Genomic DNA, 19423 nt, shown 5'->3' with positions numbered 1-19423 from the left:
ACGCCTTCAGCCTCCCCACAGGCCTCAGAAGGCGAGCTTCCCGTTTGTCGCTTACTGATAACAAAGGCAGAGAAAAGCCCCAGTACTGAGGAATGAATAAACACAAAGAAAAAAATGGCACCTTTTTGAACTACACAATTTTAGGCCACCAACGGGTAAGATGAGCAGTTACCAGAAACTGCCATTTAACAAAAGAAAGGAAAACTCTCATGTTTTGGGATAAAATGAAGACTTCCCTACCCCCCCATCCCTATTTGGGTCTTAGTGCCAAGATGAAATGAGCGCGAGGCCTAACCCACAGCACTGCTCAATTACAAGTCACCAGCTAACAGGTTCAGCTTGCACAAAAAGCTGTACAAACCTCAATTTATTGCCTTATTTCCTCGTATGCCTGATGCTGTCTCCCAGACCAAGCCTGTCTGAAGAATCGTGGTTTCCTCAAAAGTACCAACAAGTGACGAGCACAATACAAGTACGTGACAAACTTCCTGTATGTATTTGCCAAAGTAGAGTTAAGATAAAAAGATGTACAAAGCCTTATTTTAAAACATCTAACATAACTTTGGAAATCATATTGACTTCTTGTAAAATTCAGTCTTTGCAGTTAGTTACCTACAGTATTTTTCTATGAAGAGCCATGCAGAACTCTCTGAGGAAGCTGCTCAATGCCTGTTTATTCCAGACCCTGAAACATTAGGTGCTCTGTAATATTTTGCTCAAGCACAGCACTGCTTTATCTCTCCTGCCTGCACTGCACTCTGGTGCTAGGACAGCCAGTGACAGACATCCAACAGGACCCTGCAGGCAATGTTGCAAATATCCCTGGTCCTTAGGAAAGCCAAAACCGCCGCACAGTCAGCTCCTGGAATTCTGGTTTTAGCCTTTTACTTTACTTTTAGCATTTACTCCCGCCCAAGGAAGGGAATGTAGTAGGGGACTGAACATCCCCACTGTCACAACTTCCATGCCTATTTCATGCCCCTTTCATGCAGCAACCTGCAGGGTTGTGAAGCTCTATTCGGTGTGTATGGAGTCCACATTTATCTGCACTTGTTGCCCTGTTTTTTTTTTGGTTGGTTGTTGGTTGGTTGTGGGTTTTTTTGGCTAAAGTAGAAGTCAACTGCAGGTAACGCCCCGTAGAGCAGCTCTCACTCTGGTTATGTTTAGTCTGGACACCTCTTATCAGTGAGACATCCTGTGATGCTAGAGAGGAAGCCCACATCATTTCCTGCTTCTGGTCTCCTGGTTAGCCATGTCTCATAGTGGTAACAAGCGGACCACTCCCCTTCCCGTTATTGAGAGCCTGGGGTTAAAAGGATTTCTGATTTCTATTGCTTTTTCTTTTCCTTTTTCCTCCTTCCTTAAAGTAACCACATCAAGTATTTGCAGCTTATGCTCTAGGCGTAGCAGCTCCTAACGCACGTGTACGTACCAGCACGCGTGGCAGAGCAGCTGCTGTAGTGAGTGCGGGCTGCAAGAATTCCCTTCAACATTAATTCAGGTAGTTACACCAGGCAAGTTCATCCCCTTGCAAATGCATGATACCTCTGTGGCATTTGCATCTCAGTGGCACACATCTCTGCCTGCAGGAGTTTAAATTTAAGCAAGCAAGCCCCATTTTTCAGAGACCTTCTGTTGCTAACTCCTTCTGGCCCATGCCTTTTACTTAAGCATTTCTCAGCCAAGCTTTCAGTTCAGGAACCAGTGATGGGGAACCAGTGGTCTGGCAGAGGGCTATTTAGGTGGGAGCAGGTCAGAGCAAGCCTACAGGGGAGGCAGATACAGCAAGGGAAGGAGAAGGGCTGCTTAGGAGCCCCCCTCCACAGAGGAAGTCTGGTTTCAGGGGTTAACAATGGGCATGGGACTGTGCCCTTTTTATAGGAAATGCATTACTGGGCAGCTGGGACCGTTTTATTGGAGGAAGGGGAAGGCAGGGCATGCGATGGATTGCTCCTCAGGGCTGTTTCTCACGGAAATCCAGGAGGCTGCCATCCTGCTCTCGACTCAGCCTGTTACGCTGGGTCATTTCAGGGGCTTGGAGCAGTGGATGCCTTGCACCCACGTGCCCTGCAACGCCAGGGCACAGCAAGGCAGCTTAAGGACACACAGCCTGAGCTCTGGGGTCGCTTGGCTTTGGTTAGTTTAAATAAGCTTAAAAATCTTACATGAGAACCTGATGCAGAGAGGGTGGGGAGGGATTTTTAGTTTGAAAGCCTAAAGCACCATGTCGCATGTAATGACATGTTCCTGCATTCCTAGAACTTTGTCACTGGGCTCACACTGGAAGGTTTCCTAGACCTGACACTTGCTGTTTTGGGGCAGTACAGCCCTGACAGCACTCCGGCCCGGCACTGCAGCTTGCTTACTGATGGGCCCTGCCTCCTTCTCCTGTCTTGAGTAGTTCCTGCAGGTCTGGCTTGACCTTTATGAAAAATACGGTCAGGTGAAGTGACTCTGTCTATTATTTATAGTATTGAAATGGATGCCCATACGCTGGCATGGCCAACAGAGTATTAGTGGAACAGAAATCACGTCTGGCACTTGTCTGAGTTCCCTGTAAATGGTGACTTTCATCTGACAAACGTGCAAAGTTCTGGGCAGAGCTGGGGGACTGCCACAGGTGCCGAAGGGCAGGCATGTTAGTAAACCCTGCAATTAGGACTAGGGCTGTAAACTGACACAATGGGGGCACAGAAATTCTATAGAGAGGAGTTGGACTTCATCAAATTAGACAAAATGAGGCCACTGGCAAACAAGGAAAAACAGACACTGGAACTACCCCTGAAAACTGCCGAAGCCGTACGCTGACGTGCCGTTAGCTTTCCGCGTTCAGGTCTTACCTGGGCAGAGTACTTGGCCCGAAGCCTGCCTGCTTCACAGCCCTTGTCACAAACTCGGATCTGCCTGGCTTGTTCCAGTTCCCTCTTTAGCCGTATCCGAGACTCATTGGCTTCCTTCATTTTCTTCTCATTCTCAGCTCTCAGACGTTCAATCTCTTTCCTTAAGTTGCGCTTCGCCTCTGTTGCTTCTCTCAGTTTCTCCTTCTTAGCCACTCGTAGGAACTCCAGCTCCTAGAAGACACAAGCAGTAAACTTGTGAGAACAGAGGCGCAGGGGCAGCATCAGTGCAAGGACACAGAACCGCAAAAGAAGTGATCCAAACTGAAGCCCTCCCTCCCGTTGGTTAACACCACGGCTCATGTCTAAACCTCGCTCTAAACTTTCTGCAAGCTTTTCTCCTGTAAATCAACAGGAGATCCTATGCCCAAGATACATACCCTGAATTCTTGGATAATAAAAAGCTGTGCTGCATCCACATTTTGCTTTGTCAAGCAAAATAGCTGTGACCATCTGTGACTGAATAAAGATGAACTGGATTTGGAGACAGCTACCAGCAACCTGCTGCTGCACACTAGCTCGAGGTTTCAAACAAACCAACTGCAATGCCTGCGCTTCTTGACCTGGAGACGCACCATGTGCAGATAGATGCCATTTGTGGATGCCCTTTGTGCACAGCAAAGCCGAACAGGACAGGTTATCACTTGCTGAAGAAATCAATAAGCAGCTCCATCTTACGAAGCCCCCCAAAAGAACACTTAAGGCAAGTATGAGAAAACACCAATCGTATATATTCTTTCTAAGGAAATTTGTTCTGCTGTAGGTAAGCTGTGTGCAGTCCTAGGTCTCCTGGCAGCCAGCCAGCGCGCTGCTCTGTGACATTTGGGAAACTGCAGGCTAAAACCTTAAGCTAAATCGAAACCATGCTTTGCTCTGGAAAGGGCCGCCTCTCACTGTCCAGGTTCTTAATAGGAACTGCTGCCGTGAAATCCCGTCCCAGGGGAGCCATTAGTGGGAGTGATAATGACAGGGAGACTAACGGGACAAAGGAAGAAACTCCAAAGTTGTTAAAAAGTTGACATGAAAAGACAGGTTCAACACTATGCTTTGAAAAACATGGCTGACTGAAGGTCTGTCTCCTAAATGGTTAAATTAGAAACTAAAGTTCTTTTTTTTTTCCTCTTTTTTTTTTTTTTCCAGAAGCAGCATTTCCTCTCTGTCAGACACAAACCCTCACGGCAGCATGTTTCTGTTAAGTAACACTGCAGTCGGGTCATGGGAAATTCACTCTTTTGACAATCTCACTTCCTAGCCAGGCCATTGTTAGCTCAGCCCTGCCTCTGGAAGCCTGCACACATGTACTTTCTCTGGACGTGCAACTGGAAACCCACAGCTGCCCAACTGGAAACTGACAGCGATACCACATTCCCTCTCCTTGTGCCATGTTGCTGGATTTAATGCCCCAGTGCTCAATTCTGCTGCTTCATCACCTACCCCCTGTGATTCCTATTTTACTTTGAACTTGTGCTGTTTACTTAGTTCACACGTTTGACAATTAGCTTTAAGTATACACACTACTTAGAAATATTTAGCTGTACTTTTAAATACACAAAATTAAACAAATTTACTGAAACGTGAGGGAACGAAGCAATTTGGTCAAGATGACAAGAAGGGCAGCTCAGTTGAAGACAGCTCTCAGCCGCCGTTCTCTGGGACCGGGGGTACACAAATCCCACCCCTGAGCCACTGCCCTTCGCTCCGCTCCCCAGGACCGGGCACTCTGCACACACCAAGGCCAGTGGAAAGCTTAGTAAGACTTGTAGACTCTTCACCAGAGCTTCTGCAAGTGTCTCTGTCCCAACAATACCTTCCCTCCAGCAGCTGGGCAATATCAGGATTTTTAAAAATCTTTTAAACTGCAAATAAAGCCTCCATAAGGACAGGAACGTTTCTAGTTCAGTGAAGTTAAAATAAAATAAACTGTGCTGGAATAGAAGATTTTTTTTTCAGTAATAGATGTTGATTTTGGTAACCATGGACTTAGACCCTAAAGGAAAAACAGGTGACAAGCTTAAAAAAAATTTAAGAATGGTTCCTGCATACTTCAGTTTCCCAGATGAATTTACCAACAGTTCTCCAGTAAAGGCTGTTGCTATTTGGGAAAAATAAGGCATTTTTTTAACCGTGAGACTACCTAATGGTTTCTATCTGGAAGAGAATCTGCAGACAGTGATAACAAAGCTATTCTGCGACATTACCTGATGTAGGCTGCGTTTGGCTTGCAAGGCAGCATTTAGCTTCTCTTCCTGCTTCACTCTCATTTTAACAACTTCATGAAGGAATTTTTCTTTGGCTTCTTTTGTATCTAGGCCACTGTCCAGGGCCTGCCTTAGGTGCTCCAGCTCAGCTTCCAACCCACTGCTGTGAGAGTCAGAATGTGTTGCAACCTCATATGAACTGTTGACTGTGACTGGGGCTTGCATCCCAGGTGAGCTCATGTCCTTTGCAGAGCTGGATGAAGTAAAGGATGGGGAGGAGAGCGAGGATAAGGAGGAGGTGACTGAAAAATAGAAATATCTAAAATTAATCAAAAAATGTATAAAACAAATATAACTTAAAATATGCTGAGGCCCTTTTCTAAAGAGGAGACATTCAATAATTAACGAAAAAATGGAAGAAAGGAAATACTTATTTTATACTTTGACACCTGAAATGTGATGACAATGCAAACCTGATTAACTTACGGGACCACCTTACAATTTGCCTGAGTTGTGACTTTGGGATTTATGTCACAAACAGTGTTTTCTCTGTGTGTATAAAGAAACCAGTTCCTTCGTGGAAACCTGCGTGAGCCTGATGTTTTCAGTGGGTAAAGTTTCTCTTTTTGCATAAACGCCATGTAGCAAGTAAGGAAGCCAGCAGCAGCAGTTTCTAAGTGACTTAATGAGGTGACAGCAGTATCTTCATCTTTCGCTGAGCAGCCCAAGGTGTGAATACTGTCTAAGAACAAACTGACTCTTGATCTCTGCTTTGTGCATTCAACTCCATGGACGCAATACTGAAACCGAGCACATTCTCTGCCTGACGGAAAATTGTGTGCGAGTGTGTGCGTTCTGGAATTGCTATGGGCTACTTGTGCATAGCCCACAAAGGTCTTTAAAGAGAGCTCTTGATCAGATAGCAAAGCTTCACTATTTTTCTATGAACAACAACCATTATGTCCGCCTCTGCACAACACTTACCTGCTTTAATGAAAGGCTATCTGCTTTAATGAAAGCCTCCAGGTTTGTGGACATTTGTGGTTAGGTCCTTCTTTTTGTTGAGGCACCTCTGTTCCTCTCCCAAGAAAACACCCCCTCAACATATGTCCCAATCTTATTTTTCATCACTACTAAAGACTGCATTTTACATGCCGTGAAGGTATTAGGCTTCCAGCATTACGTTTAAACACAACATAAGTTCGGTATCTAACTCCTGTGGATTACTACGGAAAATCCAGCACAAATAAAACAAAATAAAAGCAGGTGTGACTGTCACTTACATTCTTCCCTGGTTTCTACTTCAATTTCTGCTTCTGATTCCTTATCCTCTTCAGGGGCAGTAACAGTGGCCACTGGTTCTGGGATAGTTGGGTTCTCTGCAGCAAGTTTTCTTTTCCGCGGCTGGACGGCGCTGCTCAGCGGCTCACTGCTCCGCGACACTACTGTGGCACAGGGGGGGTTGCTCACAATTTTCTGTTGGGCTGGAGGTGCGAGTGCCACATTGGGGGCCACAGCATTCTCAAAGCTTTTGTAGGAGTAAAAACTGTTGGAGAGAGGGAGGCAAAAGGAAGGAGAATAGGGTCATATTCTTGGCTTTAAAACGCTTCCCAATCCATGTGCTACACTGAAACTGCAAGACACAGGACACTTACGGAGTGACAGTGATCGATTTGCACCAGCTAAGAATCTGGTTATGTATTTCTTAAGCATTATGCACTCACTTAACTGTGGAAATGATTTATACTGCTAATTTCCATCCAATTCAGGAGGGATCGCATTTGAAGTACCACGTACTCTAAGGGCACCAAACAGATTAGATCCTGAGTCTAAAAATTATTATGCTGTTTCCTCACGATCTTCATGCATTATTGATTTTCCTAGTCAGACTTCTTTAGTTCTGTCTGTCCACAAATATTTTGTAAACTTGGAAACAGCACTTCCTTAAGAAAGGCCACAGGAGTGCAAAAAGCATATTCTTGAGTATCTGTATTTTCTTGACACAGAATGCATCTGAGTGCAGATACGTGAAGTCGCACTTAAAAACAACTATGTTAAAGAACAGCAATTTGTATTGTCAAATACACAGAATTTTACAAAGTACAGATCAAAGACTGCCTTTGCAACTTTGATTCAACATCCACAATATGATGTACCCTCAATCATACATTAAAACTTCTCCTGAAACTGTTGAAGCAGTTTTTATCCCAAGACTTACGTTGGCCAGAGGCATACTCTTACACCAGTTTAACCCTTCTCACCCTTCTCTCCTGACCTACTTTAAAAAATCTGTTTAAAAGCAAGGATATGATGGGAAGCTTTTTTTTTTTTTTTTAAACAAATCAGAAAAGTCAGTCCCCAAGACTTCTAAGAACTTGTTCATCAGGGCAGCAGAACGTGTTCTCCCTAACACCCACTAAAACACCTGGCCACTTCAGTCAAACTTTCCAAAGAAACCATTACCCTTAGGCAGAAACCTGGCAGGAAGATTTTTCAGGCCGAACAGATTGCCCTGACACTTTCCGCTCTGTGACACCAGCAGCCCCACCTATGGGGGCAGTGACTCATTCCGGTACCAGTTTAATCATGTCGCTACTGAAGAGCAGAATCTGGCTAACAGCATCAGCTCTTTGATGGGTCCCGCAGCCTGAGGAGTTTTCCACTGCTGTGCCATGACCCCCGGGACCACTTCCCACCAGGAGAGGACGGGTAGCCCCCTGTCCTTCCAGTCCTCTGCCCTCCTCTGCTGTTGCAGGCACAGGAGAGGGCCCAGCCGCGGCTCTGCTGGCAGCGTGCTGCCAGGCCCGTGCTGCAGAGCTGCTGCAGCTACCAGGCAGCAGTTGCCTGGAAATGGCTGCCTGGTCCCTGGCCACCTGCCCCAAGAGAATAACTCGATCTTCCTGTAAACAGCGAGGCCCGAGAAATTCTGATGACAACCCCATTATCAATATTATCAAAAGTTCGTAGAAGCAACCTTCATTTCAGACCTTCATGGCACATTTCACCAAAGAAAACCTATTTAATAAATGCACAGAATACCAATTCCTATTTTTCCTTCCCTCCTGCTAATTAAAACACTGCAGCTGCAAACGCTTTTTATTCTGATACCAGTGGACTGACTGAATTACAAAGCCAGCAGTAACAGTGCGAGGCACCAAACATAAAGCAACTTGCTCTCAAATGGATCTCCACAGTTGCTAACCCCATCCCTCCTTCAGTTTGTGTCTCCTTACCTGTCACGGATCAACGCAGGAAGATGGCTCGAGAGCTCTTTCTCATTTGCTGATACAGCAGGGGACCAGGGCCGGAAAGCTGAGAGACGCTGACGGGGGTGGACACAGCCAATGCTCTGAGAAGGAGGAGAAAGAAAAATGAGTAAATACAAACATTCTTTTAAAAGTATTAATCACAAAGGAGCATTAGTTATTAAGGCCACATTTCGTTACCCCTAAAACGGCTTCCCCGCTGGCTAAGACCTACTTGCTTAGGGGGCTCTACTGAAGAGGTGACTGTACCAACGTTACCCCACTTTTTTTAGTTTGCCATCAAGTTATCTGTGGTGTGCAGAGACCACACGAGGCTCCTGAGTCTTTCAGGATTCTTGTACCTCAAAGGCATGGAGGAATTGCTTACATCATCATCACAATCAAGGGCAGTGAACGCTGGAAGATGGCAAGGAAATTGGGAGGACCGCCTAACTCTATGCTTACTAGGAAAAGGACAGAAATGTTGTTAATTTAGAAAAGCTGGGCGAGGTCTTTCTCACATTTTCTCTTCTGGTTTTAGTAGAGGGATGCTATATGGGAATTTGATCTCTCTTTTGATTACAAAATACTCAGCAATCACCTTGTTAGATGAACTGGATAAGGACCGTAACCAACTGGACTGTTTCTCCTTCTCAGTAGAAGCTGAAGTTTGGGAAGCAGAGTCATCTATTTTGGTTTTTTTGGAAGCAGGAGGATCTGAAGGGACCTGAAACAAAGAAAGAATCAGATGTAATTAGTCATTTTGCAATCAGCCTAGAAACAGGCTATAAAGCAAAAGCAAATTTTATATTTAAAAGTAAGAATCATTGCACTTTTTTCTGCATTTTTAAACCTAAGGAACAACAAAAGAGTAAAGACACGGGAGAGGCACAAACTATGACACAACGTGGTTTCATTCCTTCATTTAAAACACCCAGATAACGTGTAGGTGGTGCAGGAGTGACAGGGAGAAATATAAGTGAGACATTCACACCATGTTGCAGAGAAGTATCTGACTTTTATTATTTTTGTATGCAGAAAGGTAAGTTTTAATGTGGTTGCTGAACTGGAAAGATTATTTTAAACGAGAACAGAACAGACTTTGTTATTCTGTTTGCAGTGGTTGTTATGCCGATGACTTCACTACCCCACAGCTGCAGTGGATTCTGGGGGTGCTGCCAAGAGCTGCTTTGCCTTTTCCACAAGTGGCTCAGCTTGGCCCATAAATCATCCCCAAGCATAAGAAAGCCCTTTGGCAAGCATAACGCCTTTCCTTCAACACTGTGAAGGAATAAAATTCCTATAGTCCCAGCGTGGCTTACAAAAAAATTGGTAACTACTGGTTTAACTGGTGCGCTGGGGATACCAGCTTGAAGCCCTGCCAGTACAAACACGTCTGTCGGCAGGGAGGGAGAAGGTTCTGGACCTTACTCTGCCAACAACAAGCGCAACGTGCCACCTCCGTTCCTCTTCCTTCTTCTGTCTTTTTCGCAGTTCTGAGCTCGCTCTGTTTCCATCAGCCTGGTTCTAAGTCAGGTGGCGGAACCACGCTGCAAGCACTAGGAACAGCTCGTCTCCGCGCTCCATCGTACAACCCCACCGCTCACTGTGATTTGGTGGGCAAGTATTTATGCCTGTTTTGCAGACACACCTGAATGGCAACATTTTGAGAGCTGAAATGCTTCAAAAGGAGGTGTATCTGTCAGTGAAAGAAAGGATCTCACTTGCCTGTGTCTTGTGTTCTGAAAATCAGCCCCCTTCAGGGCATCTGAACTGGGAACTGAGACTGCTTCAGCGAACGGTTATTCACTTCTGAAAGTCGAGATCTCAGGGACTTTACCTGAAGCATACACGAGGAACCGAAAGCAGTATTGCTAAATTGCGCTTATCCAGACTCCCGGCTGACTTCCAGGCAAAGCCAACAGCTAGGTAACTAGAGCAACACCATCCCTTCTGCACACCTTAATTAGCAGGAAATGATGACCTGTCCAAGAACAGCCTGCTGCTCGCGTGGAGGCAGGGCACGAGCGCGAATACCCAGCCAACGCCAGCTCCTCTGGCAGCACGCGGCGCTCTTAGGGCTCCTCCAGCCCCATGTGCATAGTAACAGAATCAAACCAAGGCTGGAGGCTTTAGTACAACATTCCCTGGCACTCTGGAGCTTGGGGCAGCTTTCCATATGTAGCAGATGAAATAGTATGACATGGGTGTGTATATGTGTAACCGCAAGTACAAAATTAGCCCGTACCAGTGCCAAATGCCAGCCTCGGTGGATTTGCAGAGGATTCCTCCGGCACAGCCTCGGGCTTTCTTGGGGTTGACGCTGGTACTGGCTATGGCGTGGTACCTCCCATCCGACCCAACCAAGACAAGGCATTTCTAAACGCTTTTTGTAGAAATCGCAGGACAATGCACTGGAAAAGATTTGGTTTTGCTTTCAGAGATGCTGTCTGTGCAGAATTAGTGACAGCATGAGAAAAGTATTTGGCAAGTGACTCCTGATCCCAGCCCTATCCACTGGGGATGGTGAGCAGTGTGGGGAGGGGAGCCTGGGCGGAGGGTGGGGAGGAAGGGGCTTGGAATGAAAAAGGCAGCAGGTGGCAAGGCTCAGCGTGGAGACCCCTTCCTACCCCGAGCAGCATCGCCCGCGGAGCAGCCGCCCCGGCGCTGCCCCTCCAGCACCACGCGCCCAGCAAGAGCCGGACCCGCACTCCGGGTCAAGTGCAAAACCAAGCAGCCTTGGGAGAGGAGAGCAGAGTGCCCGGTTCTGAAAGGGCTGGGGGAGAGGTTTAACAAGAATGATCTCATTTGCACTTTTAAAGAAGTCGAGTCTCCTCTCCAGCTTTCTCCACTGTCCCCCTTCTTTTCCCTGAAACGAGGCTGACATCCCAGGCTCAGGAGGGCTCTGAGCACAAAACCCACCAGTAGACAAGGGAAAAATGCTCAACCTTTCGTTGCCAGGAGCCAGGACTGACCTGAAAACATGAGATGCTGCAAGAAAACAAGCAGTAAGCAAGATGTGTGCATGGGGGGAAAATGGTTTTTCCTTCCCCACAAAGAGATAGAAATTAGGTGAAAAAAGGGGGAGAGAGAACAGGTGCTGACTGCGGCACGCAGGTTTTGTACCTTCAAGTCATCTCCCACCACAGCACTCGAGCATTCCTAACGGACCGGTGCTGTCTACAGGGGTAAAGCACTTCAGCTGGACTCGAAGGACTGCTGCCAACATAATTCATGAATTGCTGGGATGACCTTGGCCAGTTTTCTTTCCATCCCTCTCCCATTTTGTTTACACAGATCTCTGCTGCTCGCGGCACGGACTGCCTCTTACTACGTGCTCATCAACACCCCCACGTACGAGACGACTTCTGGGTCCCATTGTAACAATGCAGACATGCAGCAGTACCACAAGTTTTCCCACCTGGTCTGTGAAACCCTCAGAGAATACATGTCATTATGTGTCAAAAAGTGGAGGGTATCTCAGGAACTCCTGAACTGGAAGGTGTCTGGCTACAGCCCGTAGTCATCCGGCGAGTCACTGCTCCGGTGTGTTCCTGTCGGCTTGGACATCCCCTCCCACTGAAAACGCTTCTGCCCCTCTCCCCAGAAATGCCATGGCTGTGTCATGAACTCATCAAAAACTCCACCTACGAACACCAAAAGCAGGTCAGAGCTGTACTGTACTGCACCCCTGGAAAAGACAGAATTAAATTGTCTACAGGAGATACCGAGGGGAGGCACAAGACCGCATCCTGAACACGTCTCTCCGACTCACTGATTACATCCCATCCGGGTTAGACCCCAGGCAGCAACAAACCCCCCACTCTGACACTTCCATCCCAGCCCCAGCAGCCAGCAAACCTCGGTACTGGCTCCAGCGTGGATGATTTTATTTCATTTTCTCTCTTTGCCAAATATTGGAATATATGAAGTCGCAAAAGAAATACAGAAAATCTGATGCAACTTTTTTGCCATCTCTTCATACATGACTTATCAAAAACTTCAACCCAAACCTACAAGACTGGAATAAATATTTCCTCATTTCTTCCTCAGTTTTTCTTCCACTGCAGGCAACTTAATGACTTGTTATCAAATAGGCTTTGCACTTGGCAAAGCGGTTTGTTAATACACATTTTCTCAAATCCACAGATGTAAGAAACTTCATGACACAAAGCGGGCCCAGAAATATTATGCGAAGCATTTACTTAAGCTTTTGGACTGTTGTTTTCTAAAGCAATTGATATTTGAGGGAAAAAACATACATAGAAAGATTTATAACGTTCCTTAAAAAGGAATCTCAAAGTACGTTCCAAAGGGAAATTTTGGCACGTGAACTTTCATGTCAGCCCTTTTAAGACAAACTGAGACTAAGCAGCCTAATTTGGCCTCTAGCCAACCAGGGCCACATTTGACATGTCGGATCAAATTTCCCGGTTCAGTCCAGCAGTACAGTAACAGAGCATGAGACCAGTGGAAAGGATTTTTGGCCCTCTACTTCTCAGACAGCCTGGCCCCGCAGCACCAGGTCAGCACCGGGCAGGGAGGTGAGAGTCGCTTCTCATGGCAGAGAATGGAAGATGAGACCAGAAGATATCCTTTAACTTTGTGATTTAGGACTGCTCATAGATATTATCCTTGAAGCCTGAGGATCTACCAAACTATGTTTTCTGAAATAATTTGCCTCCTTTCCCTACCTTATTTCCACCGCTATGCTGGGCTGACGAGGTGCCTTGAGCCCTTCGCTCCTTCCTCTCCGCTCTGCTGCACCCACCCAGCGCCTGCCGCACCTTCGGGGCGCTCTGTGATGCGAGCAGCTATCCACTAGGGGATAAGCTAAGACCACTACAACCAGGACAGTGCTCCCTCTGGGAAGGAGGCCAAGCACAGGCCCAGTCCTGCAAAATGGTGAAGCCAATGGGACCGCTCACACAACACCAAGGGCCCGGCGGTGGTGAAGCTTCTGCCTTGTTAAGGAGGGAAAAGACGAGGTGAAAAGAGGTGAAAATGCTGAAGAGTCTGACTTGCCTGGGGAACTTAGCTTAGAAATGTAACTTCAGACAAGAAGTCCGTGCTCCACCTTCTGATCTGTCCTCTGGGGATAAAACCTCACCAGAGCTGGGACTACGTTTGGCATCAAATTCCAAAACCTAATTGAAAACACAGAGCTGAGAGGACGGGGAGGAACGGCGCACGTTTATCTGTGTTCATAACCTTTCCGAGGCTAGGTGTGAACGCATTTCTGCTGTGTGTGGTGATGGGAATGAGTGGAAGAAGAACGCCAGGCTTCTGCTCTCCGAATTCAGCGCTGCCGTGCCAGCCTGGGCGCTGCAGCCGCTGCCGTGCCCTGGGGACCAGGAGCAGGTGCTGAGACCCGCGCTGTGCCGCCGCGATTCCCCCCTGCACAGACACCGAGTGTGCTCCGTGCCAATGCAGGGCAAAGGCTGGGACCTGTGCCCTGGCCCAGTCCCCTCCGTTTAGAGAGGGGCTGGAAAGGTGGTTCCCACACCAGCACAAGTCACGGCGTCCTACGTGGCATCCTTAGAAAGGTTTGTTTATCCTCCCGATTGGTTTAATGTCCTCCAAGCTACCCCGATACCTAAAACTCTGAATTTCTGTCTCTAAACACATTTTGGAAATAGTGGAAAGCTGAAGAACTCAATTTCATCCTCTGGTGTAAATCAGAAATGTCTCCATTGAAAAGTGCAGCTAAAAAAGCATGTAAAACCAGAACAGGCAAAATAAAAAACGGGCTCTAAATCTACAGACAGCACAGCAGCGTTTTGCTCGAGCTATCTTTCTTGCTGCTAGCTCATGCAAACAGCTGAGTTCAGTTATACCATGAGAAAGGGTGGGGTTTCCTGTCTCATCTAATACTCCGTCTGGGTGTGAAAATTAAGCAGCTTTCTCATTAGGGGCACAAACCACAAGACCAGACGCCCGTCTGATACGAGCATGGAGAAACCCCAGAGATAGACTGCTCGGGTTCAAAACGTGTCAGACATCCCGAGATAAAAATACACAAAAAATGAAAGAGCGGAGCTGGCGGTGAGCACATTTTACCACCAGCATCTAATGCCCACGCTGGCACTCGGTGCTGAAGCAGCTACCCAGCTGGTGCTGCAGTGGCTCAGCACCCCACTGACCTGGTCTGCATTCGAGGTTCATTTCGGGTCCACTGGGTGAGCCGGGTCCTCCCACTGGCTTTGTGAGCCTCTGTTTAAAAATTATCTGGTTGCTGTTTAATGTGTTTTTCCTGTTACAAACTAGCCCTGCACCACCTCCGCTCACATTTTTCCCCAAAGGAACTTGGTGTTTGGCAAACACCTGGCACAGCAACTGTCCTACAGCCAGTGGCAAGGCAGACGCAAGACCATGGCTTTCCTTACCCAGCAGTGAAAAGTGAACCCAGGCAAGTATCCCGATCTCTCCAGTTCATGCCACTGGTAATGCCTGCGGAGCCCTAGGAAAGTCTCCAGGTAATACTTGCTTAGATCACTGCTGAGAAATCAGAGTATCTGAGTTCCTGCTCCGTGAAGAGCACACCGGCTAACAAAACGGGAACGGAAAGGCAGGACTTTCAGGTGCTATTCCAAGTGGCTTCACTTGGTCACTGGTGTGACCATGGCCCGGTTACTTATGCTCAGCTGACCCGTAGGAATAAAATGGGTATTGTTACTTAGCCATCTTACAGGAGGCCGTGAGGTTTTTCTTCTGCTCTGACTTGGAAGAAAAGGCTGCAAAGTCTGCTTGTAAGCACAGGGAAGCCATGGCACTGTGTGGTCCCTCTTCCTCCAGTCCTACCATCCCGTTCCTTTCTTCAGCTCCCTGAGCCTGACACGGGCTCCTGCTGGCGCAGCGATGACTGTACGTTGCACAGCCTTGTGGCACAGCATTTCAGAAGAAACGTACCTTTACCAGTGAAAAGTATTCGAAGGTGCTTCTACGGGTTGCTCAGATGACAAATCCTGAGCCTGGGAACTGCCGCTGGAATTCTCCACGTGCAGCTTCTATGAACTGCAGGCCTGGGTCTATCTAGGAAGAGGCTGAATCACGCAGAGCTGCGAGAGCTCTGCGCTTATCTCGTTTGTCCCGAGACTTCTTTCAGATTTCTAGTCAAAATCAAACTAAAAAACAAAACCAGAGGTATCTGAAATATGGAGAAGAGCCCTTGATCTGCATCCTCTAAGCCTCCACGAGCACACCAAGTGGTGGTGAGAACACCTGCTTCCCAAAGCCTCTTTGTGCCTTGGCCCAGAAATGATTGCTAACGCATCAGACGTCTTTATCAGCACTGCACTTTCACATGGATTAAAGAAAAATCAGCTACAGATTGATAGCTGTCTCAGTAATAAAAAAGCTAAAAATAATGCTGTTCTATGGAGCCGTAAGAAGATTTACTGCTCGTCTACTGCATGTTTTTAAGACAGAAAAGTCCTACCCCACTGCAGTGTCAGTCCTAGAAGTGTATGTAGCGTTTGTTTTATTTTCCTTTTTTTTCCCAACTGTGGTTTTGCTGGGCAGCAGCCCAGGCAGCACAACCAGGGAGCTTTCCATCTTCCCATGTTTCACTGCTCTGGTGGAAGCACAAGCACCCATTTTACCCCGTCACTGGCGAGCGTACGCCCACGGGAAGGATTTGCTTTTGTTCCTGCCTTTAGAGCAGACGCGCCGGCTGCCGGCGTGTCCCCCAGCTCTGTGCGGGGGACCCTGCTGGGAACCCCCCCGGCTGCAACCAACCTGCTCCGCACTCCCATCGCCGAGCCGTCGTGGCCTCGCCGTGCCTCTCCTGGAGGGAGATGTTCTGCTTGTGCAAAAGCTGGCTTTTACTGCACGACAGCCAGCTGAAGGCAACTGCTGCGCCATCTCCGACAAAGTGCTACGGAAAGAGGTGGCCTTACAGACATACGGGGGTATAGGAAGTTGTGATTTTCTAGAACACTTCTACATAGCCCCTGGCTTAAGTCACCAGCCATTTTCAAAGCATTAAGAAAGAAAAAAAAAAAGTTTTCTCTTTTGTCTCAACATTTCTCCCCTTGTATTTATCTTACTATAAAAGTTGGGTCAGGTGCTATTTGATGACTGCACATACCCTAAGGAGGAGCAAAAATTAATGCATTTCTCTAAGTCATGGTATTAAAAGGCCAGAAACAATGCCCCAAGAAAACACCAATTCCTGAAACTCGATTTTGAAATGGAGGGAGAAAATGCAAATAACATCAACACTTCTCTACTTCAGAAGGATCAGTAAGCCTTCTGGGATTCTTTCGGGCCACTGTGCACTTCCTGCAACTCGCCAACTTTTCCCTGCCTGCAGTATCAGGGAGGCAGGAAGGGGAGCAGGAGGACACAGCTAGGGCTACTGGAAACTTGTGCTGAGAAAAATGCTGAGCCACTTCGATTAGCTGCTTAATTCCTGATCGCAACAATTACTCTTTTATTATACTGCTCCGCCTCTAAATCTATCATATAAAATTATTCTTTGATATAGATCCACCCAACCTAAACCCAGCCGCCAACCCCAGCCTCCCAGCACCCCAAACCCCACCGCCTGCAGTGCGCTCGGAGCCAGCTCTGCACAGCCCCCTCGTCCCAACAACACGTGGCCAGGATGACGACACTGCTGCGCGCTGTCTACAAACAATATGCTCCATTGGAGGCTCCAACAATGCGCTCTGTTATGCTCTAGGCTCTGTGGCCTGCATCATTTGTGTCCCCATAAATTAAGCCGAGTACCCTTGGGCTGTTACTCAGGAGCCACAGGACAGACACCCCGCAAAACTGGCTGTTTCTCTTCATTTTCTGCTTCTTACGGTTTGATGGGAAATCATCGAGTATCTCAGGCCTGACAGTCAAACAAAATAGGAGGCAAATTCCATGTAACTGAGCGATAGGTGGAAGGGTAGTTTTGGGGGGTCGGGAAGGCAGAGAAGAAGAAATCAGAGGACATCCTCCGTGCCACGCAACCGTGTTCAGAAAGCACAGCTCCCTGCACCATGGCTGTAGGGACCGCACGGGTTGTTCAGCCGTAGAAGTTTCCAGCTCCACAGACATCACATTTTTAACGGCCATTCCTTTAGCCTCAGAAGTCTAGGAACTTTCACGAGTTGCTCAACAAAAACAGGATCTCCCACCCCAAGTGATCCTGCATCTCCGACTGCTCTCGCTGGGGCCTCTCCGCGAGGGGTGAGGACGGAGAGCCGACGCGCGCCGCACGGGGCCAGCGGCAACGTCAAAGCCAGGCGTGGCTGCGGCTGCCTGCTATCTGCACAGCAGCAGTTAGCTGCTGAATAAAGTTCTCCTCTGATTTTCTTTCCCTCTTTCTTTTTCTTCGTGTTTTTTTAAGAGACATCTGAAAAGATAGCTGCTTATTTGCTAAGCGATGTACTTGGGTTTTGGCTCTGGGTGAAGCAACTGGGAGCCTCTTTTCCACTGGCTACGAGTTTGTTTTGCCCTTCCAGTGGAAACTAAAAGTTATGGCTTGAAACGAATTCCCTGCCCTGTGGTTTCAAACAAAACAAAACAAAACAAAACAAAACAAAAAAAAACAGCTCCCGCTTCCCGCTGGTTGAGTCGAGCCAGTGGTGGAGCCCAGCGCAAAGCAGGTCAGGGGACGGCGAAGGAAAAGGGCCCCTCTTCCCCCGGCCGTTTGTGTTGGCAGCAGCCGGCTGGGAACGCTGCGATGCCGTGGCAGGCCGAAGGAAGGGGGGTGCGACTGACTGAGAAAAACAAATTAAGCAGGCATGTGTGCCTGCGCACACACAGGCACGGGGGTGCGAGGCAAACAAGGCAGGTTTGGCAGCTGGAGGGAACCGAGGGCTCGGCCCCCGCTGCAAGGGAAGCGGAGGGAAGTTCTGCCACCAGATTCATCAAGGAAAATCAAAATTTCCTCTGCGAACAGATCTGCTTTGCCTGATCCTCGCTGAATTGTTTGCGGGGTCATGGTTCTGGACGTTAAAAAGCCCTTTGTGGATATTTTCTCCTCGCATTTTCTTTGAAACGAACCCAGGAGCTCTCGCCGTAACTGCACGTAAGTTCCAGCTGCACGCTCTCTCCAAGGCTTCGGTTCCTGTACTGTGGAGACATGTCCACTCTGCCAGCCAAGAATCTCATTTTAATTTCAAATGTTACATAAAAGGGCAAATATTCCCCTTGTGGTTTCCACTAGTATCGACTCTACCAGGCACGGCGATCTTCCTCCAACACCAACGAATGCACGAAGGCCCCCAGCAATGGGGCAGTTTGGGAACCCTGCAGAGGGTTCGAGGGCTCTGCATGGGGCCAAGCTCTCCCCAGGTACGGGGCCAGCAGCGGCAGCTCCAGGGCGCCCTGGTTTGGGTTCCTCCCCAGCTCCCTGGGGCCTGCAGAGCTCCCTGCGGCACACAGCCGGCCTCTGACTCAACGTGGTGACGCCCCTACAAAGCTCCCAGCACCCCGCGGTTCGCATTCCTCCTTTTAGTTAATTACAAGGACGGTATTTGTCCGCAGAGACCTCCTTGCTCTTGAGCACTTCTTCCTCTCGGGTTCATCTGCCCTTCACTCACCTCTCCCCCTGCGCCACCCTTCCCAAGCACAGGCCATGCTCACGGGGTGCACGGCCAGGCCCATGGCACGGTATTTCACCGCTGCGGTTACGCTCCGGCTGGGTCCCCCCGCAGCCTTCTGTGCCAGAACTTCACCGGGCGCTCGGACGTGAACTGAAAACCCCTCGTACGGCACTGAGCATCAGGCAGAAATAAGGCAGGATTGTAAGGATCAACTTTATGGAGAGCTGCCAGAACTACAGCTCCTTGAATCATTTTGTATTTTTAACTGCCTGTGTGCATTCTCTGAGGCAAAGCTCTAAGGTCTGTGTTTAGTCTTAAATCAGAATAATTACGGGAGGGAAAGAAAAATAATCATAATGGCAGAGTCAGTAGGCAGCGTGTATTTTACAGCACGCTCTCACAATTCAGGGCAGAATCAGGCCCTCGCATCCCACCACCTCAGCAGGGACTCGCGGCAGGCTGCTTCTCCTCCCGGCCCGTGGCAAAGCCTGGCACATGTGCGCCGGCACGTGACGCCCAGGGGAGAGGGCAGCGGAGCT

General features: G+C 48.1%; 1 protein-coding gene across 2 annotated transcripts in view; it reads right to left on the bottom strand.

The window, feature by feature from the left end:
* Positions 1–19423, bottom strand: part of SKI (SKI proto-oncogene) — a 136331-nt gene that overhangs the window by 5777 nt on the left and 111131 nt on the right. For both annotated transcript variants that reach the window (XM_013194725.3, XM_048067518.2), the window contains 5 exons: positions 8942–9067; positions 8329–8444; positions 6379–6641; positions 5096–5397; positions 2841–3071 (listed from right to left, as the gene is read on the bottom strand). In XM_013194725.3, the coding sequence (XP_013050179.1) occupies positions 2841–3071; positions 5096–5397; positions 6379–6641; positions 8329–8444; positions 8942–9067 (1038 nt within the window). The remainder of the gene's footprint in view (positions 1–2840; positions 3072–5095; positions 5398–6378; positions 6642–8328; positions 8445–8941; positions 9068–19423) is intronic.

The sequence above is a fragment of the Anser cygnoides genome, chromosome 23 (genome assembly GCF_040182565.1).
Source record: "Anser cygnoides isolate HZ-2024a breed goose chromosome 23, Taihu_goose_T2T_genome, whole genome shotgun sequence".
NCBI lineage: Eukaryota > Metazoa > Chordata > Aves > Anseriformes > Anatidae > Anser > Anser cygnoides.
The sequence above is the reverse complement of the archived record's forward strand: the minus strand, read 5'-3'. Positions and strand labels throughout refer to the sequence as shown.